This window comes from Kogia breviceps, chromosome 4, assembly GCF_026419965.1.
Source record: "Kogia breviceps isolate mKogBre1 chromosome 4, mKogBre1 haplotype 1, whole genome shotgun sequence".
NCBI lineage: Eukaryota > Metazoa > Chordata > Mammalia > Artiodactyla > Physeteridae > Kogia > Kogia breviceps.
The window spans coordinates 172310069-172335776 of NC_081313.1; the positions used below are offsets into that span (position 1 = coordinate 172310069).

The window sequence follows — 25708 nt, forward strand, 5'->3', positions numbered from 1 at the left end:
GGATAAAAGAAAGGATGGATGGAAGAATAAATGGGTAGATATAGGGCTAGATGGACAGAAAGATGGATGAATCTCTGGGTGAATGCACAGTCCTAGTTCCAATCCATACAGATGGTTGAGAAGAAATGCGTTGTATAGTCAAATTAAGTGGATCTATTTAGACCATGTTCTCCTTCTGGATGAGATGAGTTATTCTAGGTCTCTTCCCGACCCTCTCCTGCAGGGACTGATGGCATTGTGGAGCGTATCACAAAGATACCCAATGAAGCAGCACATGGAGACACCACCGTCCATGTCCCCCTGGCATCCACGTCTGCTAGTCTTAGAGGTAGGTTCAACTTTGCTTACTTCCCAATAATCAGACTTATGCCTTTATTTCCTGTTCCAGAGGGATGAAATGTTTGTTTCTTTAGAGAAAGAACTATGTGGAGTTGCCATAGGCTTCCCTGTCTCAACTGGATCTTTGTCAAGTTGTTACCAGGTAGATGTTACTTTTCATTCCCTCATAACATGCTGAGTGAGTTTAGTTCAAGGTTGGATATGTCAACTTCACAAATCCGACCCAGTTTAACTTAATTCTGAAAGTGCTTATTAATAATTTACTGTGTGTTAGAAACTATGACATAACCTAAGGATGCACAGATGAAAATAGATCGGCATTGCATCCATGGAGCTCTCAGTCCAGTAGACGCGACAGCAAAGGAACAAAATAATTATGATACAAGTTTAAAAAAATTTTTTATTGGAGTATAGTTGATTTACAATGTTGTGTTAGTTTCAGGTGTACAGAAAAGTGAATCAGTTACACATATACATATATCCACTCTTTTTAAGATTCTTTTCCCATATAGGCCATTACAGAATATTGAGTAGAGTTCCCTGTGCTATAGAGTAGGTCCTTATTAGTTATATGATGCAACTTTAAAGTATTTGAATGGTAGAAGGAATGCTTCATGGAGGAGGTAACATTTGAGCTGGGTTTGAAAGGATGAAGAGGAATTTAGCAGGAAGACAAGGAGAATTGATGAAGACATTCTGGACAGAAGGGAGAGCTGCATGCAAAGGCACAGGGAAGGGTAAAATCTGGACATATTTGGGAGGTACAAATAATTCACCTTTGCTAAACTATGAAATATACAGATGAGATGGTGGGAGAAGAGACTGTAGATGGGCAGAAAACAACATTCAGAAAACCTTTTAAGCCCTTGTAATGCTTGGATGCCCTTTAACAAAAGGACAAAAAGTTTGTGGCCAAAAAAGTGTGACAAACATGTTGCTCCTGGAAATTCCCTGGCAGTCCAATGGTTAGGACTCTGTGCTTCCATTGCAGGGGGCACGGGTTTCAATCCCTGGTCAGGAAACTAAAATTCCACAAGCTGTGTGGTGTGGCAAAAAAAAAAGAAAATGTTGCTCCTTCCTAGAGGGTAATAATGTGCATAAGCATGTTAAAGGCTCTGAGATATCCTGCTGTAAAGAAACTTGTTTAGCCTTATTCAACACAGGGTTTTACATAATTATTTGACTGTATAATTTTTTCTGCTGAAAGGCACCTACTAACATGTTACAGTATTATTGGTCTGCATGAGTGTTTAAGAGGTGCACGTGTATATAGCAAGGGGTTCTCCTCACCACATGGCTAAACGGTAAGGTTCCCCATACCCATTACGTTTCTTCCAACATTTAAAAAATTTTTATTTATTTATTTATCTGTTTGTTTATTTATTTATTTATTTTTGGCTGCATTGGGTCTTCATTGCTGCATGCGGGCTTTCTCTAGTTGCATCCAGCAGGGGTTACTCTTCATTGCGGTGTGTGGGCTTCTCCTTGTAGTGGCTTCTCTTGTTGCAGAGCATGGGCTCTAGGCATGTAGATTTCAGTAGTTGTGGCATGTGGGCTCAGTAGTTGTGGCTCCGGGGCTCTAGAGTGCAGGCTCAGTAGTTGTGGTACACAGGCTTAGTTGCTCCACGGCATGTAGGATCTTCACGGACCAGGGATCGAACCCATGTCCGCTGTATTGGCAGGTGGACTCTTAACCACTGTGCCACCAGGGATGTCCCATTTTCCAACATGTTTAGAGGCCAGACTATTTTACCAGTACATTTTGGAAGCTTTTTGCCAGATCCAGGTTTTGGACAGAGTCACCACCAGTCAGGTTATTAATCTTATCCTGTGACCCAGGTATCTTTGGTTGGCTGCCCCCAGAAGCAGACATAAGTTAAGGATGTGGGCAAGTAGTTTATTTTAGGTGGGGGGTGGTCCCAGGAAGCGCTGGAGAAGAGAAGGAAAGGAAGTCAATTCAAGGTACTTTCCTGAGCAGGTCACAGCTGTGGGCAAAAGAGTGTCAGTTCCACTAGGGACCTCTAGGAGACAGCATAGAACACCTCACCTAGCCAAGTGGCTGGTGTGTTTATCATCCAACTTCCTTCCATTGTTGGCCATGAGCTGCTTGGTCCTGGAGGTAACCCTCAGCACCTCCAGCCTGCTGGATACACAGGCTAAGTGAAAGCCCTTAGGTGCAGAGCTACAGGGGCTGCATTAGGGTCCCGTTGTGATTACGTACTGCAGCAGTGAGTGCTTACAGGATATGAGTGAGGCATTGCCAGTTGGCTACACCAGATCACTTGGAAATGGATCACTGAGCTTCAGGTGATAACCAATATTTAGATGGAAAAGTTTATGAGGGATAGCTAACCATATTCATTGAGTGGGATTTCTCAACCTCAGTACTATCGATATTTTGGGCAGATAACTACTTGTTGTAGGGGGCTGCAGGATGTCCAACAGCATCCCTGGCCTCTGCTCACGGGATGCCAGTAGCACCCTCCATATACACACAGCTATGACAACCAAAAATGTCTCCTGACATTGCCAAGTGTCTCCGGGAGCAAAACTATCCCGGGCTGAGACCACTAAATTAGAGAATCCTTGAGGACCCCACCCCCATGGTCATTTTCTCCTTACATCCTTCCTTTCCATCCTGGCCCCCACAAGATCCTGAAACTCGGTTAGGGAATTAATACCCTGCAGTGGTTGACAGCATAGGTCTAGGATTCAGAGAGAACTAGGTTCAAATTTCCACACTATCAGTCAGTAGCTGTGTGATCTTGGCAAATGATGATCTCTGAGTTTCTGTCTTTTCCCTGGTCTGTAAAATGACAAGAATAATAGGATAAACACTCGGTGTTCTTGTGAGGCTCAAAAATACAAGGCATGTTAGGTAATTTGCTCATCACCATCAACAGCATCATCTTCATCATCAAATACATATTAAACACATTAGGATGTCTACTCTTGGAGATATGTTTTTTAGGGTATACCCAGCAACACAAGGACATTGTTCCACCATCAGAGTCCAAATCCTCCTCATTTTGTCCCTCTCCCTGCAGCAACCCCCAGTAGGCTTTGTGGTCTTTATAGAGAAGCCTCCCTGTAGTTCTTCCTCCTTCCTGGGGACCTTTTTCTGAAGGCCTGGTCAGTAGCTGCTGTCTCAGCCAATGTCACTCTACTCTTCCTCAGAGACTGAATTCCAGTCACCTTGGCCAGCTAGCACAGTTCCTGGCAAATTCAATTCAGTAAACATTTATTGTATATTAGAAGTCCAAAGAGTAGGAGTAGTAATAATGTGTGGTTGTAGCTACTAACAGTAGCAATAGCTCTAGCAATAGTAGGTAATAGCAGGCAGCAGCAGCAGTAGCAATAACGGTAGTAATAGGTGGTAATAGTAGTAGTAACAGCAGTAATGGTTGGTAGCAGCAGTGGTAGCATTAACAGTATTAATAACAGCAGAAATGGTAGGTAGAGGCAGTGATAGTAGTAACAGTAGTAATAACTCTAGCAATAACTAGTAATAACTCTCTACTACTCTAGTAGACAGTAGTAGTAGTGGTAGTAGTAGTAACAGTAGCAATAACAGTGGTAATAGGTGGTAATAGTCATAGTAACAGCAATAACAGTAGTAATAGGTAGTAATAGTAGTAGCAACAGCAGTAATGTTAGGTAGTGACAGTGGTAGTAGTAACAGTAGTAATAACAGCAGAAATGGTAGGTGAGAGTAGTAAGAGTAGTAGCAGTAGGTAGTAGCAAGAGTAGTAATAACAGTGGTAATAGTAGATAAATAGTAGTGGTAGTAGTGGTAACATCTTATTACAAACCAGGAGGCATTGTGCTTGGTGCATTTTTATCAAGACTCTGAGCTGACCACTGTACTTATTCCTACTTTATAGATAAGAAAATGGAGGTCTAGCAAGATCTGACAACTTAAAGAGCCACACATCTGTTTAGTGGAGGAGCCAGAACACTAATGTGGCTTAAGAGTCCAAGCTCTTAAGCACAAAGATACATGATCTCTCTCAAGTCAGAAGAGACCTGCTAATGTACATATTCATCCATGTATTTGTTCATTCATTCATTCATTCAACAAATATTTGTTGAGCACCTACAATATGCCAAGCAGTCAGACATTAGTAGATAGTACCAGGCAGACTGGGAGGGGTGGTACAGTGCAGGTTCAGACAGTATGATGAGGAAATACTGAGAAGGGAGAGATGGATTCCTACATGGATTTGTAAAGGTAGATTTGAGGTAGGGTTTGAAGAAGGGCAGAACATAAAACCGATGAGAGATGGGCATGGTAGGTAGAGAAAACAGCTTGAACAAAGGCTCGGAGGGAGAGAACAGAGAACATCTGGGAACAGGGGGTGGTCAAGAATTCATGGAGGAGTTCCCACATCTATTTCTCTGACCAATATTCATTGAGGATATAATAAATATATCAGAGAAATTTATAGAAAGTGACTAGAACTTTGAGGACTTTGTTTTATAAATACAAAAAAACCCCAAACTTGAAACCCATTTTAAAAAATCCATTTGTGTGGGACTTCCCTGGTGGCACAGTGGTTAAGAATTGCCTGCTAATGCAGGGGACACGGGTTCAAGCCCTGGTTCAGGAAGATCCCACATGCCACGGGGCAACTAAGCTCGCATGCCACAACTACTGAGCCCACACACCGCAACCACTGAAGCCTGCGCACCCAAGGGCCTATGCTCTGCAACGAGATGCCACCACAATGAGAAGCCCGCGCATCGCAATGAAGAGTAGCCCCCACTTGCCGCAACTAGAGAAAGCCCGAGCACAGCAACGAAGACCCAATGCAGCCAAAAAAGTTATTTTTAATCTATTTGTAACCCCATTCCTTAGCGAATGGCAACGTTAACCACAGTCTTGTGGGCTATCTGTGCTTGGCCAAACTTCCCAGGATCTCCTTCTCACTTCCTTGAATAGTTTATCGAAAAAGGTAAAGTTCTTAGACTTACATGAATTACAGTTTAAATCCTGGTCTTGACACTCTAGATGTAATTAAATATCAAAAATCTCGGGCTTCCTTGGTGGCGCAGTGGTTGGGAGTCCGCCTGCCGATGCAGGGGACACGGGTTTGTGTCCCGGTCCGGGAAGATCCCACATGCCGCGGAGCAGCTGGGCCCGTGAGCCATGGCCGCTGAGCCTGCGCGTCCGGAGCCTGTGCTCCACAACGGGAGAGGCCACAACAGTGAGAGGCCCGCGTACCGCAAAAAAAAAAAAAAAAAAAAAAAAAAATCTGCGTACTGGTTCCAGTAGCTACTTACTTGATGATCTTGGATATATTGTTTAACCTTTTATCTGTAAAGTGTGGGGAGAAATATCTACATCAAAATAGGTATTGGATGCATGAAATAAAGTCAAGTCTCTGGATGTACTATCTAAAAATTTTAGCCTCCCTGAGGATCGGCTCTTTCATCCATAAAATAAAAGTGATTACTGTGTAATCATAATTTTAAAGGTTTAAAATGATAATTAATATAGGATACTTAACTAATGAGAGGTCTCCAGCTATGATATTATTATTTGTAATCGAAAGTGGGGCCCAACAGCTTACCGCTCAAAAGCCAATAAAGAGGCAAGGTTGGTGGAAAGGAAAGTTTGCTTTATTTTGGATGCCAGCAACTGCGGGGAGAGGGGAGGGCTGACTCCTGTCCAAAGGCCAACTCCCACCTCCACAACCAGTGGGCAAGAGCTTTTATAGACGGAGGGAGGGGGCTACATGCAGAAACAACACAATCAGCTCTCACAGTCATCTTGAAATTGGTCATCAGTGGTCTGACCAGCATCATCTTGGTTGTTTTAAGTACAGTTAATCTTCAGTTTTAGGGTCGGTTTGTTTCCATTTCTTTGAGGCAAATTCTCGGAATTGTGGCAGCTTATGTCATGGCTACGGTCTGATCATCATGTAGTTAACTTTTTCCACCTGGTAGGGGTTTCAGTATCTACAAGACAGCTCACAGGATATGGCTCAGAATATTATCTATAGCCCTTGAGAAGGACCTAAAGGTCCTTGACTTTGCTTAATGACTAAACTATTATTTAGTCTTGTTTGACTGCTTTTCTTTGCTTCTGCATTTTCTCACTTCTCTGATTAAACTTATTCTTTGGCTAAAGTGTTTCCACAGACAAAAGGGAGGCTGAGGACATGGGGGTCATAGACAATAGGGTCCTGCTCCATTTCAGTATCATATTCTCAGCTGTCAGTTCCCAACCAGGGATGCATATGAAGAAACTTGTCTGTGGTGATAGAACACTTGCCCAGATGATAGCCTGACTGACAGACTCAGGATCTCTGTGAAGGTGTGTTCAGAATAGATAGATATTTTTTTCAAAGCTAAACAAATAATAATCATCACAGCTCTGGTTAAAAAATGAGCAGTGGTCTAATTTTCTGGATCATACTTTCTCTCTTCCTTCTTCTACTTTCACTCATTTTAGATTAGAGATTATTCCAATATGGTCCTGAGGTATTTATACTCTCTTGAACTTGGGCAATATAGCTGCCACTATGTCTATAGTTAATAAAAAGAGCAATTAGATTTATTCGTATTTCAGAGAACTCTTTCATTTTATGTGCATGGATCTTACTTTTAAAAAGATTTATTTATTTATTTATTTATTTTTGCCTGTGTTGGGTCTTAGTTGTGGCATGCAGGATCTTCCCTGAGGCATGCAGGATCTTTCTTTGCAGCACACGGACTTCTCTCTAGCTGTGGCATGCAGATTTTCTCTCTCTAGTTGTGGTGTGCAGGCTCCAAGGAGTGTGGGCTCTGTAGTTGTGGTGCATGGGGTCCAGAGCACATGGGCTCTGTAGTTTGCGGCATGCAGGCTCTCTTGTTGAGGCCCATGAGCTCAGTAGTTGCAGCACGCAGGCTTAGTTGCCCCGCAGCATGTGGGATCTTAGTTCCCTGACCAGGGACTGAACCCACATCCACTGCATTGGAAGGTGGATTCTTTACCACTGGAGCACCAGGGTAATCCCATGCATGGATCTTTTTTAAGGAAAGTTTTACTCCATTATGTTTTTGAGTTTTGTTTCTGTTGTTATTAGTCTGATTTCTACCTGAGAAAAAAATGATAAACCTTTTGTCGGTTTCCATTTTCAGTTTTTTCACTGTTCTCTTTTTATTTTCATGCTCTTAATATTTATAATAAACTCATAAACTGATTTTTAAATATATTTTCTTGGCCACCACACGGCATGTGGGATCGTATCTCCCCAACCAGGGATCGAACCAGTGCCCCTTGCATTGGAAGTATGGAGTCTTAACCACAGGACCACCAGGGAAGTCCTATAAACTGATGTTTTAAAATTCTGTTCCTGTTCTAAATAAATACTTTTAAACAAACAAACAAAAAAAGAATTCATGGAGGAGTTGCAGCCCAAGATGAGTCAGGTAAGGTGAGGGAATGCCAATCACAATTCCTTTTCCCATTCCAGAAGCATCACTGGCACACCCCAGGCAGACATTTCTCTCCCTTTCCTGATGTGGAGAAAAAATAAGCGATTGTCAACCCAGTAAGTAGTAATAATGTGTCCCTCCTACAATTCACAGGACTATCAACAGGAGGGACAGAGAGGGCAGAGACCACTGCCAAGGTTCTGAAGACCACTTCCACAGTGACCTCGACTACCAGAGTCTCTACTCCCACTTCAGGTATGCTGTCTCTCCTTAGGACATCAGATAAAACAGCCAGCATAAGCACAACAGGAATGATCATCACAACCCCAGATGTTCCAAAGATGAGAGCCTCATTTGTCACCAGACCTGGAGACAAGACCAGCACAGTAGTTCCCATGACAATCCCATCTACTTTCAATAGAGGACCACAGACTACACCCTCACTGGTCCCTAGTTCTGGGGCAGAGACCAGTACAGCTGTTCCAACTCTGACTGATTCCATGCACAAACCAGAGACAACAGCCTCATGGGTCACCCATACAGAAACAAGTTCAGCTATTCTAACTATGACTGCTTACCCTGGGAAGCCAAATACAACAGCTTCACTGGTCACCCATCCTGTAGACACCAAACTGACTGTTCCCAGGACAACCCCCAATGTTTCCCATAGTGAATTAGACACCACATTCTCAGTGGCCACCAGTCTTGGGGCAGAAGTCAGTTCAGTTGTTCCAACTCGTACTGTCTCAGCTGGTGTACCAGATATCAGGACTTCACAGGTCACTAGCTCTGAGACAGACACCACTATGGCTATTGTACCTCTGACTCTTTCTCCTGGTGAACCAGCAACCACAGTCTTAATGGTCACCCATTCCAGTGAAGAGACAAGCACAAGTTTTCCTGCTTCAACTATTTTTCCTCATTTACCAGAGATCACAGCCGCACCATCCATCCCACCTGGGTTGGAGACTAATACAACTCTTCCAAATCAGACTGTTTTCTCTCAGTCCACCAGAAACATCCTCTCTCTTCACCACAACTGTGACCAAGACAGTCAGAGTTAATCTAACTCCAACAGCTTCATTTGGTGTTCCTGCAGAAACAGCCTCACTCTCTACCCATCCTGGGACAGACATCAGCGCAACTATCTCAACTTCAGCTCCTTCCCGTGGTTTACCAGAGACCACAGGCTTACTGGCCACCAGGCCTGCAACAGAGGCCAATACAAGTACCCCAGCTCTGACTGTTTCCCCTGGCGTTCTTGGGCCTTTCAGGACCCCTGCAACAATTGTTGGGCTTTATCCTGTACCTTCCGGGAGCACAGAAACCTCACCACCCACAACCTCAGCTGGACTCCCAGAATTTCCCAAGACCGTGACAGGGGACACCATGACCTTGATAACATCAGAGACTCCAACACCACCTAAAACCAGTCATGAGGAAGGATTAAGTACAACCACTGTCCTGAAAACCACCACTGTTGAGACCACTCATTTAGCTGCCACAGGTTCAGGTCCCACTGTGGCCAAGACCACAATCACCTTCAATACACTGTCTGGAAGTCCTTTTGCCCCTGTGACCACACCTGGAACCTCTACCTTGGCCTCTGTGAGGGTGACTTCAGGAACAAGTAAAAATAACTTTTTTATTGTGGTCAAATATAATTTATTTATATATATATGAAATAATATTTGCCATTGTAACCATTTAAAATGTACAATTCAGCAGCATTAATTACACTGCCACTATTGTGCAACCATCTCTACTGTTTTCAATCACCCTGAACAGGGTCTGTGAACCCATTAAGCAAGAATTCCCGGGCTTCCCTGGTGGCGCAGTGGTTGAGAATCTGCCTGCCAGTGCAGGGGACACGGGTTCAAGACCTGGTCTGGGAAGATCCCACATGCCGCGGAGCAACTGGGCCCGTGAGCCACAACTACTGAGCCTGTGCGTCTGGAGCCTGTGCTCCACGACAGTGAGAGGCCCGCACACCGCGATGAGGAGTGGCCCCCGCTCGCCACAACTAGAGAAAGCCCTCGCACAGAAACGAAGACCCAACACAGCCAAAAATAAATACATAAATAAAATTAAAAAAAAAAAAAAAAAGAATTCCCCCTTCCCCACTCCCTCTAGCCCCTGGTGACCTCTAATCTACTTACTGTCTCTATGAATTTGCCTATTATAGATACTTCATATAAGTAGAATCATCCAAAGTATTTTTCCTTTTGTGTCTGGGTTATTTTGCTTAGCATAATGTCTCCAAGGTTCATCCATGTTGTAGTGAATATCAGAACTTGACTCCTGTTTGGGGGAAAGAGATGGGCAGCTGTGCTACATGTGTCTATAACCTAGAATATAGAACGAACATGTCATTGGAGGAGGCTTTAAGAAGTCTGGTGTGGCTGGAGCATACACCTTGACATGAGACATGGGAAAGCTGTAGCTGAAGATGTGGGTAGGGACTTTCCTGGGCACTGGAATGGTTTGTGGAGGAACAGGACACACTCAGAATTCTACTTTAGAAAGCGCATCCTCTCGGTGTTACAAGGACAATGACTGGGGACAGGGAGGAAGAACAGAGGCAGGAAGACACATTAGGAACTTAGGTCAGCAAAGGTGTGTGATAGATGCCCACTGAGATAGTCAGCACCTGCACCTGCCAACTCTGCCCCAGAGAAGCCCAAGCTCTTCTTCCCCACATCCTAGTGAACTCTCATAATGCTTGGTGGAGAGTTGGACAGGCAGACAGATGAATGGATTCAAGGTGGACAGGTAGATGAACAGTCTTCTGTAGGCCACTTAAAAAAAATTTATTGCAGTACAATTGATTTACAATGTTGTGTTAACCTCTTCTGTACAGCAAAACGACTCAGTTATACATATATATATTCTTTTTCATATTCTTTTCCATTATGGTTTGTCACAGGATATTGAATATAGTTCCCTGTGCTATACAGTAGGACCTTGTTGTTTATCTATCCTATATATAATAGCTTGCCTTTGCAAATCCCAAACTCCCATTCCCTCCCCCCCCACATCCCCCTCCCCTTTGGCAACCACAAATCTGTTCTCTATGTCTGTGAGTCTGGTTTTGCTTCATAGATATGTTGATTTGTATCGAATTTTAGATTCCACATGTAAGTGATATCATACGGTATTTGTCCTTCTCTTTCTGACTTGCTTTGCTTAGTGTGATAATCTCTAGGTCCATCCGTGTTGCTGCAAATGGCATTTCATTCTTTTTGAGTGTAGCCCACTTCTAAAAACCCAGCTCAAGTCCACATTGCCAGGAATAAATAGACTGGCTATAATGACTTCTTTGTTTAAAACTTCATACTTTCTTTTTATTCTAGAAGTGGAGCCATCAATTCATCTACCAACAGACCAACCAACAATCAGTCCCAGCTTCCAGAACTTCCAGCTGAATTTCACTGTCACCAACTTAATCTATTCCCAAGACATAGCCCCAGGCACACCCAAACACCAGCGGAACAAGAGAAATATTGAGGATGCGGTGAGAATGGGGTTGTTTGTCCACCCTGTTCCCATGTAGAGACTGACCTATGGACACTGGGTAGTCAGAGGGTGACTTTTTGGTGTGCACATTTATTTTTTTTTCAGTTTGGCAATCTGGACATTTTTTTAACATCTTTATTGGAGTATAATTGCTTTACAATGGTGTGTTAGTTTCTGCTTTATAACAAAGTGAATCAGCTATACATATATCCCCATATCTCCTCCCTCTTGCGTCTCCCTCCCACCCTCCCTATCCCACCCCCTCTAGGTGGTCACAAAGCATTGAGCTGATCTCCCTGTGCTATGCGGCTGCTTCCCACTAGCTATCTATTTTACATTTGGTAGTGTATATATGCTGGACATTTTTTAAAATTGAAGTATAGTTGATTTACAATATCATGTTAGTTTTGGGTGTACAGCACAGCTATTCAGATATATATATCCTTCTTCAGATTCTCTTCCCTTAAACGTTAATACAAACTATTGAGTATAGTTCCCTGTGCTATACAGTAGATCCTTGTTGGTTATCTGGAGGGTGACTTTTTTTTCTTAACAATTCATCAAGACAGGTTCTTATTCCCATTTTACAAACTAAGAGACAGCCATAGAGGGGTTCACTTGCTAGCCCAAGTCATAGCCTGGAACAGGCCCTGGGCTAGTGTTTTCTTTTTCATTTTTGTGTTTGTTTGGTTTTTTCTTGGCCACACCACTCAGCATGCGGGATCTTAGTTCCCTGACCAGGGATCAAACCCGTGCCCCCTACAGTGGAAGCACAGATTCTTAACCACTGGACTGACAAAAAAAAAAAAAAAAAGATGGGGAAGTGTGCTCTTTGGTTAATTGGCATTCTCCGATGCCACTGGGCCATGGATTCTGACCAAGGAAATGTTGCCCTGTCTTTCAGCTCAACCAGCTCTTCCGAAACAGCAGCATCAAGAGTTATTTTTCTGACTGTCAAGTTTCAGCATTCAGGTGAGTTCCAACTCAGGACCCAATCATTTTGGAGGTTTGTTCTGTCCTTTGAAAGTGTCCCACTGCCACAGTCTCTCAGTTCCTAGCTGTTATGGAGGAGAGCCCTAGGAATATAGAGCTGTTACCCAAACATCAGCTTGTTCCTGAACCAACGAGTACAACTGGCTAGAAACTCAGGAGAGCTTGTGTCAGCCTAGGTAGGCATGACGGTGTCTTGTGCTGGGGCCATGGAATATAGAGTGTAGCATTCATGTCTTAAGAAATCGGCCACTGAAGGCAGAATCCATGGGAGCTGGGGGTTAGAACACCAGATGACTTGGAATCCAGCAGTCTAACCGTGCTGCCCAACACTGTAGCTACTAGCCATAAGAGGCAATTAAAAACTTTTATACACCTCTTGGGATGTGCTTCACGTATCATAAAATTTACCTTTTTTGATGTACGTAATTTAGTGGTATATTTATATAGTGGTACAACTATCCTACTACCTAATGGAGGGAGGAACATTTTCATCACACCAAAAAGAAATCTTGTACCCACCCATTAGCAGTCACTCATTCTTCCCTCACCCCCACCCCTAGCAAACAATTTACTTTCTCCGTCTGTAGATTTGCCTATTCTGAACAACAGGCATTCCATTTATATGAAATGTATTTAAATGGAATCATACACTATGTGGTCTTTTGTGACTGATTTCTTTCACTTAGCATAATGTTCTCAGGATCATCCATGCTGTAACATATATCAGTTCTTCATTCCTTTTTAGGATTGAATAATATTCTGTTGGATGGCTGTACCACTTTTGTTTATCTGTACATCCACTGATGGACATTGGATTGTCTCCACTTTTTGGCTATTATGAATAATGCTGTTATGATCATTAACATCCAAGTTTTTACATGAACTTATGTTTTCAATGCTTTGGGGCATATAAATAGGAATGGGTATTGTAGGGTCATAGGGTAACTATGTTTAATTTCTGAGGAACTACTGAATTATTTTCTACAGAGGTTCCACCATTTTATATTCCCTTCAGCAATGTATGAAGGTTCCAAATTCTTCACATCCTCACCAACGATTCTTATTGCCCTTTTTTCCCCCCACTATAGCCATCTTAGTGGGTGTGAAGTGGTAGCTCATCGTAGTTTTGACTTGCATTTCCCTAATGATTAGCGATGTTGAGCATTTTTTCATATATTTATTGGCCATTTTTATATCTTCTTTGGAGAACTGTTTATTCAAGCCCTTTACCCATTTTTTTTTTTTTTTTTTTTTTTCTGGTACGCGGGCCTCTCACTGTTGTGGCCTCTCCCATTGCGGAGCAAGCTCCGGACGCGCAGGCTCAGTGGCCATGGCTCACGGACCCAACCGCTCCGCGGCATGTGGGATCTTCCCGGACCAGGGCACGAACCCGTGTCCCCTGCATCGGCAGGCGGATTCTCAACCACTGCGCCACCAGGGAAGCCCCCTTTACCCATTTTTTAAATTGATTTGTCTTTTTAATGTTGGGGTATAATAGTTCTTAATATAGTCTGGATACTAGACCCTTCAAGATACATGATTTGCAAATATTTTCTGCCATTTGAAAGGTTGTATTTTCATGTTCATGGTAGTATCTTTTAAAGCACAACAGTTTTTCATTTTGGTGAAATCCAATTTATCTACTTTTTCCTTTGGATTCTTGTGCTTTTAGTACCATATCTAAGTAAGCAATGACTAATCCAAGGTTATGAAGATTTACTCTTATGTCTTCCAAAGGTTATATAATTTTCTCTCTTACATTTAGATCTTTAATTTATTTTCAGTTAATTTTTGTATATGCTGAGATAGGGGTCCAACTTCCTTCTTTTGCATGTGAATATCTAGTTGTCCCAGCTCTATTTGTTAAGTAGCCTATCCTTTCCCTGTTGTTTTGGAAACTTTGTTGAAAATCAGTTGTCCATAACTGCATGACTTTGTTTACAGACAGTAAATTTTATTCCATTGATCTGTATGTCTATCTTTTTGCCAGTGGCAGTGTTTTGATTACTGTAGTTTAGTAGTAAGTTTTGCAATTGGGAAGTGGCGCTGTCCAGCGTTGTTCTTTTTCCATATTGGTTTGGTTATTTGAGTACCTTGAGATTCCATATTAATTTTAGTATCAGTTATCAATTTCTGCAAAAGAGCCAGCTGAGATTTTGATAGGGATTGAATTTAATCTTTAGATCAATTTGGGGAGTGTTATCATCGTAATAATATTAAATCCCAAATTCATGAACATAGGATGCCTTTTCATTTATTTAGGTCTTTTTAAAAGTCTTTGAACAAAGTTTTATAGTTTTGAATATACAAATCTTACATTTCTTTTGTTAAATTTATCCCAAAGTGTTTTGTACATTGTTTGATGCAATTGTAAATGGAACTGCTTTCTTAACTTTATTTTCAGAATGTTAATAACTAGTGTATAGAAATACAATATAGATTTTTGCATATTGCTCTTATATCCTACGATCATGCTGAACTAATAGGATTTAGTAGTGTGTGTGTGTGTGTGTGTGTGTGTGTGTGTGTTTCTTGGGATTTTTCTATATACAATATCATGTCATCTGCAAATAGAGAGTTTAACATCTTCTTTTCCAACCTAAATGCCTTTTATTTCTTTTTCTTTCCTAATTGGCCCCATAAGAACCTTCAGTATGATGTGAATAACATATAAGATGAGGGCAGACAAACTTGCCTTGTCCTTGGTCTTAATGAAAAAGTTTTCACTCTTTCACCATTAAGTATGATGTTAGGGGTAGTCTTTGCATGAATGTTCTTTATCTGGTTTGCAAAGTTTCTTTCTATTCCTAGTTTGTTGAGGTTTTTTTAATCATGAAATTATATTTTGTCAAATTCTTTTTTGTGTCTATTGAAAACATGTGGAAAAAAAAGAAAACATGTGGTATTTGTCCTTTATTCTATTAATATGGTATGTTACATTGATCAATTTTTTTAGATATTAAGCCAATCTTTCAGCTAGAGGTAAGAGTTTAATACCTTCTCAAGTCTTGCACAGCACTCTTGTGGTCTTCTAGATCCCCAGGAATACACTGGAGCTTTTCAAAGCCCCCTGTAGACATCTCATTCCCCAATTTTTTCTTTTAAGTTATTAGCTCACCTCTTGCTTGCCTCAACTGGTATTGCTCCCTTGGGCAGATATAGTGTAAAACAATTACCACGGACTGTGGCAAGTGCCATGGGGTTAGGCTTTCCTCACTAAACAAGCTCTGAACTACTATATGACCCAGCAATTCCACTACTGGGCATATATCCTGAGAAAACCATAATTCAAAAAGAGACATGTACCACAATGTTCATTGCAGCACTATTTACAATAGCCAGAACATGGAAGCAACCTGAGTGCCCACTGACAGATGAATGGATAAAGAAGATGTGGCACATATATACAATGGAATATTATTCAGCCATAAAAAGAAATGAAACTGAGTTATTTGTAGTGAGGTGGATGGACCTAGAGTCTGTCATACAGAGTGAAGTAAGTCAGAAAGAGAAAAACAAATACCGTATGCTAACACATATACATGGAATCTTAAAAAAAAAAATGGTTTTAAAGAACCTAGGGGCAGGACAGGAATAACGACGCAGACGTAGAGAATGGACTTCAGGACACAGGGAGGGGGAAGGGTAAGCTGGGACAAAGTGAGAGTTGCATTGACATATATACACTACCAAATGTAAAATAGATAGCTAGTGGGAAGCAGCTACATCACATGGGAAGATCAGCTTGGTGCTCTGTGACCACCTAGAGGGGTGGGATAGGGAAGGTGGGAAGGAGATGCAAGAGGGAGGGGATATGGGGATATATGTATACATATAGCTGATTCACTTTGTTATACAGCAGAAACTAACACAACATTGTAAAGCAATTATACTCCAATAAACAAACTCTGAGTCAAATAAAGACAAGCTCTGAAAATGAGGCTTTTTCAAGGAGCTGCCAGATAGGTCAAATAGTGACAATTCAATGGTGATGGGTCTTTTGGGGAGCTCTAAACCCATTATGGTTTTCAAGTTACTGAGGCCCTTGTGAGAGCAGGATGAGAACTGTGCAAGTTATAACATCATAACATTTACTCCATTTACCAAGATTCAAACATTTTTTTCTTAACTAAAGGCTGCTTGAATTGTTGCAAGCCTTCGGTTAATTTCTAGACTTCTGAAAAAGTTGATTTTGACCATGTTTGCCAGTGTTCTTATTGTTTTTACAGATTTTCAGAAGTCCTTACTCCAACATTTCAAAATGTTCTCCCTGCAGCTACTTATTTATAAATTAATTCAATTAAATAAAATGAGACATTCAGTTTCTCACTCACACTAGCCATATTTTAAGTGTTCAATAACAACATGGGGCAAATAATGACTGTATTGGATAGTACAGACACAAATGTTTACATCATTGCAGAAAGTTCTCCTAGACAGGACTAGAAGCAGGGAACCAGGAATCAGGGTAGAATTCCAGATACCCTTGTTCATCCCTTGTGTCCTTCCAGGTCTGAGCCCCACAGTAACCACACTGGGGTAGACGCTCAGTGTAACATCTCACCATTGGCTCAGAGACTGGACAGAGTTGCCATCTATGAGGAATTCCTGCGGCTGACCAAGAATGGTACCCAGCTGCAGAATTTTATCCTGGACAGGAATAGTGTCCTTGTGGATGGTAAGGCTCCCTGATCATTGGGGCAGAAGTGGGGGCTTCCAATTTCCTCACATGGGGACTTTCCTGGGAATCTGGAGACTTGGGGATGAGTTAGCACTGAACTTTCCCAGGCTGGCAGGAGGTGCATACTCCCACAGACTTTACCCACTACTGAGGGAGAGGAAAGGACATTCAGTGGGATATAGGAGACACTCGCCTTCTCCTAGACTGCACCATGCAACAGAACTTTCTTAGTGAAGGCAATGTTCTATATCTGTGCTATCCAGTGCATAAGCCACATGAGGCTCTCGAGCATATTAAGAATGGCCATTGTGACTGTCTTTTATGGTTAATGATTTTTAATAGTACTGACTACCAGATTTTTAAAATTTCACTTAATTAAAATTAATTTTAATTTAAAAAGGCACTTGTTGAAGTAAGTCAGAGAAAAATACCGTATGCTAAAACATATATATGGAATCTAAAAGAAAAATGGTTCTAATGAACCCAGGGGTAGGACAGGAATAAAGACGCAGACGTAGAGAATGGACTTGAGGACACAGGGAAGGGGAAGGGGAAACTGGGACAAACTGAGAGAGTAGCATTAACATATATACACTACCAAATGTAAAAGAAGATAGCTGGTGGGAAGTAGGTGCATAGCACAGGGAGATCAGCTAGATGCTTTGTGACCACCTAGAGGGGTGGGATAGGGAGGGTGGGAGGGAGACGCAAGGGAGGGGATATGGGGATATATAGCTAATTCACTTTGTTATACAGCAGAAACTAACACAACATTGTAAAGCAATTGTACTCCAATAAAGACGTTAAATTTTTTTTTTAATTTTTAAAAAATTGTTTAAAAGTAAAAAAATTAATTAATCACAGCATATATTTTGTAAACCTGGTTTGAATGGAAGTAAGAATAAACCTCCAAGGGGATGTAGAAAAAAAATAATAAAATAAAATAAATTAATTAAAAAGGAACTTGTTGGGCTTCCCTGGTGGCGCAGTGGTTGAGAGTCCGCCTGCCGATGCAGGGAACACGGGTTCGTGCCCCGGTCTGGGAAGATCCCACATGCCGCGGAGCGGCTGGGCCCGTGAGCCATGGCCGCTGAGCCGGCTTGTCCGGAGCCTGTGCTTCGCAACGGGAGAGGCCACAGCAGTGAGAGGCCCGCGTACAGCAAAAAAAAAAAAAAAAAAAAAAAAAGGCACTTGTTCCTGCTTGTATCAGGCAGCACATCTTAAGAATTTGCCTGGGGTTGTACGAGCAGGGGGACCTGAAACCCTCTCCCATTGCCCATTGGCTGCTATGTGTCCCTACCCTCATAGAGTTTGTGTTGCAGTTGGAAATAACAAGAATAGGCAATTTAAAATTATAAATTATTTGATGTGAACCAATCTATACTTGGGAGTGGTAATCAGAAGGCTTCCTGGAGGAAGTTACAGTATAGGTGAATCCTGGAAAATAAGCATTAAAAACTCAGTAAAGAAGAAGGGAGTGAATGTATTCATAGCCAGAGAAGAGAGTTTTGAGTGGGAATTTATAAATTTAAAGAGATCCCATGGTCTTGTCAACTGTGATGATCCATTCTCCCCTCCGCTAGCATAAGATGGTCCAGACCATCATCAGTCATCCATTCCCAGAGGTATGATTTGAAATATCACTCTTGTAGTGTGATAATGGCTTTGTTATTATGTAGCAAAATATCCTCATTTTCCAGTGATGCAAACTAAAATGGAGTGAATCGTCATTATGGCTACATGACTTTAATATTTCAATGGAATTATGGGATGATGCAAGGGTAGCAAGTGTTAATAATTTATACATTGTGTATGATACTGTTATAACTGGATAAATTATATATTGTTATTTCTAGGTGATGGACGTTTATAATGTGGTTCTATTTTTCTGTGTATTTGAAAAGTTTTATTTAAAAAAGTAAAACACACTCACATGCATTCTCCATTTCATTCACTTTCAGGGTATTCTTCCAATAGAAACGATGTCTTGACTGAGAATTCGGGTAAGCCTCAAAGACGCTCCAGCCCAGCATGGGGAGGGAATAGTTTGATTCTCTGCCTCACTAAAGGGAACCATGTACCCAGGGTATTGGATGATGATGAATGTTGGCCAACCCATGCTAAGGACTTTGAGGCACAGTAGGGGGAATCAGGAGCCCTAGGGGAATGATAGGAGGTGGCTCACACAAGCACTTGTCTCCCCAGACCTCCCCTTCTGGGCCATCATCCTCATCTGCCTGGCAGGACTCCTGGTGCTCATCATGTGCCTGATCTGCTGTTTCCTGGTTAGCAAGAAAGTGTTGTGGTCTTCTTATTATCAGGTTGTAAGAGTCCTTTATATATTACAAATACCTGTCTTCTGCTGGGGATATGTTGCAAATAGTTTCTCCTAGTCTGAGTGTAGTTTGCCTTTTCCTTTTCTTAACAACATTAGTCATTAGGGAAATGTAAATGAAAGTCATAATGAGATACCACTACACATGAGAATGACTAAAATTAAAAAGATGATAACAAGTGTTGGTGAAGATATGAAGCAACTGGAACTCGCATATAGTGCTGGTAAAAAATAACATGGACACATCTTTAAGAGTTACATGGGGGTTAGTAGATGCAAACTATTACATATAGAATGGCTAAACAAGGTCCTACTGTATAGCACAGGGAACTATATCCAATATCCTGAGATTAAACCATAATATAAAAGAATATAAAAGAATGTATATATGTGTATAACTGAGCCACTTTGTGGTACAGCAGATATTAACACAACATTGTAAACCAACTATAGTTCAATTAAAAAATAAATTTTAAAAGAAGTTACATACACCTCTGCAACCATCCAGTCCTAGGAATTTATCCAAAAGAAATTAAAACATATGTCTATACAAAGACTTGTACACAGATGTTCATGTTAATATTTGTACTAGCCAAAGACTAAAAACAACCCAGAAGTCCATCAACAGGTGAAGGGATAAACAAACTGTGGTATATCCATACAATTCAATACTATTTAGCAATAACACTGGATTATTAACACATGCAATGATTAATCTCAAAATAATTATGCTGAATGAAAGAAGTCAGATGAAAAAGAGTACTTACTGTATGATTCCATTGATAAACAAACTATTGAAAATACTAGCTAATCTCTGAGGCCAGAAATCAGATCAGTGGTTGTCTGGGAATAAGAATGTGTTTGTAAATAGCAGGGGAGGAGGAATTGCAAAAGAACATGAGGACTATTGGGGGGATAATGAGCATTCCTTATTTCGATTGTGGGGATGGTTCAATAAGTTTATAATCCAAACTTATCAAATCATTCACTTTAAATGTATGCAGTTTACTGTATGTCAGTTATACATCAGTTAAGCTGGGGTGGGAGAAGGAAAACAGAAGATATGAAGGGGATATCAGAGAGACAATGGTAGAAAAAAAAGAGAGTTAAAAGGAAGATAGAAGAAGAGAAAGAGGTGAAAGAGGGAGAAAAGAGAGGAAAAGGGCTGGGAGAGAAAATTAAGAGAAAAAGAGAAAAAAGGAACAGAGACACATAGGAACATCAGGTCTCTGTGGCTGTGGCCATGTCCCTCCCCTGTAGCCCCCGATACTTGGCAATGACTGGTCCATTCTGATGCCCTCTGCTCACCCTCACAGGTCACTGTCTCCAGGCGGAAGAAGGAGTTAGACTGCGAGGCTCAGCAACAATGCCTGGGCTATTAACCTGCCACACCTGGACCTAAGGAAGCTGCAGTGACATCTGCTTGAGTCCCCTTTTCCCAGTCAGGTTCCAAAGGAGCTTGGCTGGAACAGAAATAAACCACGCTGGTCAGACACAACCTCTGGGCCTTTCTTGACTCAGCCCCTACCTGGTTCACACTACTGAGATAAAAGTTTTCCTCTTCATTATGCCCTAAAGACAACTGCAACTTCTGTCTTATGGTTTCACACCATATCATTCCTCAGGGACACCAGGATTGGTGAAACAGGCACCGACATTGTCAATGAACAAAATCAACATCCCACTTAAGCGTGAGGTTTGCCTACCTAGTCACCCACCACACACGTCTCTCCTTGACTCCTGCGCAGCCATCACCCCATCTCTATTCCTCCATATTCTGCACCCCCTTCCCCGAAGCCCTGATGGTCTCAAGTTCCCCTTTAACTACTTCGTTCTCTGATGTTCAGATTCACCAGGATGTCCAGAAAATCTGCCTTGGTGACTCCTTTCCCTCATCACAGGTCCTCCAAGGTGGGAAACAGACCAAGAAGGAATGAGTGGGTCTGACATGACTCTGCAATCAGCCTTGGGACTTGGGAGCTGAAATGACTAGGTATCTGGGAAGAATGAATCCCTGAGTAATACCAAACTCTAGAGAGATAGGGTCTGCTTTGGATTTAAAGATTAATAAAACTCAGCGGAAAGGTCTGAGAGAAAAAAAAGATAGTCTTTTTTTCTTTTTTTTTTTTTTGCACTGAATCTAATCAAACAGTTAAAGCAGAAACTCTCTAACAGGCAGTGCGAAGCATCCCAGGCATGAAACAAATACTACAGATGCTCTATTATTGTTTAACACCTCGCTCTCAGAAACTGTAAATCCCTCAGACAAAAGTAAGTCATGATAAAGAGGATTTGAATAAAACAACATGCTTGATGAAGCAAATAGGCAAATAAATCCCAACAAGCAGTGACTTACTGTTAGATTAATGATGCTGAAAACAGTCTCTTTTGATATCATGATACCCCAAATGGCATGTCAATTTTCATGAATCAAATTTCCAACACATAAACATCTTTAAAAGTGAGGAAAAGTTTGATATCTCATTATATGCAACTCTGAATTAGCATGCAACAACACAAAAATAGAGACCTAGTAGTAGATATCTTATTTGAGAACACAGTTATAACAGCTCTTTAATGAAATATTATTTTGGAATCTACTGGGTATTATACAAAAAAGGATAATCTATTGCAAAAAGGTAGGTTTTATTCTGTGATTGTAAGGGCAAAAATACCTAAATAATCCCATAACTTTGATAACTCTCTATTGACTTTAAAATACAGGGCTTCCCTGGTGGCGCAGTGGTTGAGAATCCGCCTGCCGATGCAGGAGACACGGGTTCGTGCCCTGGTCCGGGAAGATCCCACATGCCGCGGAGCAACTAAGCCCGTGAGCCATGGCCGCTAGGCCTGCGCGTCCGGAGCCTGTGCTCCGCAACGGGAGAGGCCACAACAGTGAGAGGCCCGCATACCGCAAAAAAAAAAAAAAAATAAAATAAAATAAAATACAAATACAAATAAATAACATACATAGAGAGGAAAATGAGATAACAACATGGAGAGGAAAGATCTCCTCTTCTCACCAGAAACCAAATCACTCCCCTTCAAAAGATCACTGTCTTATGGTACTGGCACAAAAACAGAAATATAGATCAATGGAACAGGATAGAAAGCCCAGAGATAAACCCACACACATATGGTCACCTTATCTTTGATAAAGGAGGGAAGGATGTACAGTGGAGAAAAGACAGCCTCTTCAATAAGTGGTGCTGGGAAAACTGGACAGCTACATGTAAAAGTATGAAATTAGAACACTCCCAAACACCACACACAAAAATAAACTCAAAATGGGTTAAAGACCTAAATGTAAGGCCAGACACTATCAAACTCTTAGAGGAAAACATAGGCAGAACACTCTAGGATATAAATTACAGCAAGATCCTTTTTGACCCATCTCCTAGAGAAATGGAAATAAAAAAATAAATAAACAAATGGGACCTAATGAAACTTAAAAGCTTTTGCACAGCAAAGGATACCATAAACAAGACCAAAAGACAACCCTCAGAATGGGAGAAAATAGTTGCAAATGAAGCAACTGACAAAGGATTAATCTCCAAAATTTATAAGCAACTCATGCAGCTCAATAACAAAAAAACAAACAACCCAATCCAAAAATGGGCAGAAGAACTAAATAGACATTTCTCCAAAGAAGATATACAGATGGCCAACAAACACATGAAAGAATGCTCAACCTCATTAATCATTAGAGAAATGCAAATCAAAACTACAATGAGATATCATCTCACACCAGTCAGATTGGCCATCATCAAAAACTCTAGAAACAATAAATGCTGGAGAGGGTGTGGAGAAAAAGGAACACTCTTGCACTGCTGGTGGGAATATATATATTTTTTAAAGTGACAATACAGCCATTGCCCGGGCATTAAAAACTCTTATCCACAACACTGCCATTTTCAGGAAAGATCCAACAGTTGATGTGATTCCCTTTTTTGGAACCTTCACTGGTGGGTTGTTGCTTTACTTTAAGCATGATAACCCTAAGAAAACTTCCAACGGAACCACCATGCTGAAGCATAACATATTTCATACTTCTGGTACCCTGTAAAAACGTTTGCATTGCACAGGAAAGCAGCATCTGGAGTAGATCTATTTCCTCTTCTAGTTCATTTTCAAGCCCTATTATCAAAAATCTCTTTTCTAGATGGAGAATGCTACTCTTGGTATGGATTTTACAGGTGTTCTTCCCTGAAATTCAGATTTCTCACGAGGACGTTTGTAACAACAGCTGGTCACTGCTATCCCTCAGTGTGATCTGACGTTCACTTTCCATTTGAGGGCAAAGGAGGGAGACAGAGATAAGGGAGTGAAAAAGAGAGCTGGCTTCCCCAGCCCCCAGAGCTGCTAGACGGTGCTGCTCTGTTCTTCCCTACTGCTGCCTGCACATTGGTCGTTTCTTTCAACTTTCGCTACTGTGTTAAGCATAAAAGAAAATCCAAATCTGTTAGGTATTGCAGGCTCTCTGTTACATGTCTTTACCCACAGTTATCTTGCTCCGTTTTCCCACAACCAGGAGAATATAAACACAGAGCTTATTATTAAACTTTAAAGATTATTAAACACAGGAACTAGATCGACATTTCCAAAAGGAGACCGATAGTTCTTCAAAGTCCCAGACCAGGGCTGAGTGTGGTACATCATTAAAAGTCAATGATGACAGTCAAATATATATATTTGACCCTATTTGGCTGCTTCTGTAGTGGATATTTTATGGGGTGACACCAGCCAACGTGTGACCTGGCGGATGAATGCATCCAAACAGGTTTAATTAGATCAGAGACACAAAGGGCTAGTCCCTCCTTTGATAACAAATAAAGCAGCTGTAAGCGCCTACAATAGCAGGCGAGAAACAAAGGCAGCAAAACAGAACCATAATTGATCCTCCTCCTAGCTGGCCTGTGATTTACTTGTAACCTGGGAAGTGGCAGCTGGAGCAGGAGGGAGCAGGAGACTCAGCTAGAAGCCAGCTCCAGAAGATGAATTGCTTGGGGATGGGGAGGAGGGAGGTAGCAAAATCTCTGTTTTGTAGCCCGAATTTACTCAACTATTTGTTACCCATCGTAGAAGGCTGCTAGGTTTTAGCCTGCTGCTCCCAGACCTGGTCCTGATTTCACCAGCTTTGCACGCTAGGAATCCCATAAAATAAATCACCCTGTACTCCCGGATCCCACAGACAGCTCCGCGGGGGTAACGCCACCACAAAGCGGCTCTGGCCTTAGTACAGGGCATCCTCCAAGCCCAGGGTGGGAGGAGAAGCGGGTAGGAGGCAATGGCAGGCGACGGTACTCCGACTTTTCTCCACCCCCGCGCGCGTTAGAAGCGTCGATTTTTGGATCCAGGTCTAGCAGGGATTAATTGTCAGGCAAGTCAACAGTTTACCCCACTTCAGAAAGGATGAAAGATGGAGAGGGCGGACAGGAATCTCCCCCTGCCAAAGGGCTCCCACCTGCTCCCTCTTCCTCCTCCAAGATAACAAGCTCAAGCCAAAGCCTGAGCACTTCGCCAACTCTCCGTTTCTCAGCTCGCGCATCAGTGCACCACCGCCTTTCGGTCTTCCTCCTCCCGGCGTGGCGCAGGGGGCGCCAGGGAGGCGGCGCAGTCCGCGTGGCGTTGCGTTCACCCTCCTCCAGCTGCGCGGCGTGCAGGTGCTTGGAGAGCTCCCGCAGCGCCGCTGCACGCCCGAAGTGGTCGTTGCGCCGCTTCTTCATAATCAGGTCCTCCAGGCTCTGGAACTCGAGCTCGTGGTTGCGCTGGGCAAAGAGCTGGATCTGCACCCCATAGGGCTGCTGGCCGAAGCGCGGCTCGTCGCCCATCTTGAACGCGCGGTGACCTAGGCGGCATCAATCGGGTGAAGCTCTCAGAGTGGCGTCTTCTCAGCTCGCGCTGGGGCTCCGCGGCTCGTAGCTGTAGATGGTTCACCACGCGGCTCGCGTCGGGTGGGAGGCTGTTGCTCACCTCCAGACGATGCAAATGCACCACCTGGAAACTGCCCACGTAGACGGTCCAGTGCGGGTACAGCGCCTGCCACACGAACTCTCCCAGGTCGCCAGCTCTGCATTGTTGAGCAGGTTCTCGGCGTGCAGGTGCTCAGCGCCACGGAGCCCGCGCAAAGCTTTTCTGGTAGATGCAGTCGTGGCGGTAGAGCTCGGAGCGCCCCACCTCGCGCAGCCGCGGGTCAGAGGTCCACGGCGGGGGCAGCGGCTGCGTGTCCCTGCAGTTGGGCAAACGGCCGCCGCCGCCATCCGGCTTCTGGGGCAGCGGCTGCGGCTCCACTGCCTCATTATCATTGGAGAAGATGTAGGAGATTCCGATGTGGGGCCCGTCGGGTTGGCTGTAGGAACTTCCTAACAACTTAGGCGGGTCATTTTCTCCGCATGGTTTCCCATCATACTGCGGACGCAAGA

At 42.5% G+C, this 25708-nt stretch overlaps 2 protein-coding genes and 1 pseudogene across 3 annotated transcripts in view; 1 reads left to right on the top strand and 2 right to left on the bottom strand.

Moving 5' to 3' along the window:
* LOC131755822 (mucin-16-like) overlaps nucleotides 1–19094 on the top strand; it is a 56187-nt gene extending 37093 nt beyond the window's left edge. Inside the window, 6 exon segments of the mRNA XM_067033320.1 lie at nucleotides 224–328; nucleotides 7915–8756; nucleotides 8758–9414; nucleotides 12182–12249; nucleotides 16782–16948; nucleotides 18913–19094. Of these exon segments, the coding sequence (XP_066889421.1) occupies nucleotides 224–328; nucleotides 7915–8756; nucleotides 8758–9414; nucleotides 12182–12249; nucleotides 16782–16948; nucleotides 18913–19094 (2021 nt within the window).
* Nucleotides 1–25708, bottom strand: part of ZNF14 (zinc finger protein 14) — a 299800-nt gene that overhangs the window by 269288 nt on the left and 4804 nt on the right. The gene's annotated exons all lie outside the window — the stretch shown is intronic.
* LOC131756048 (protein LRATD2-like) lies at nucleotides 24834–25690 on the bottom strand (annotated as a pseudogene).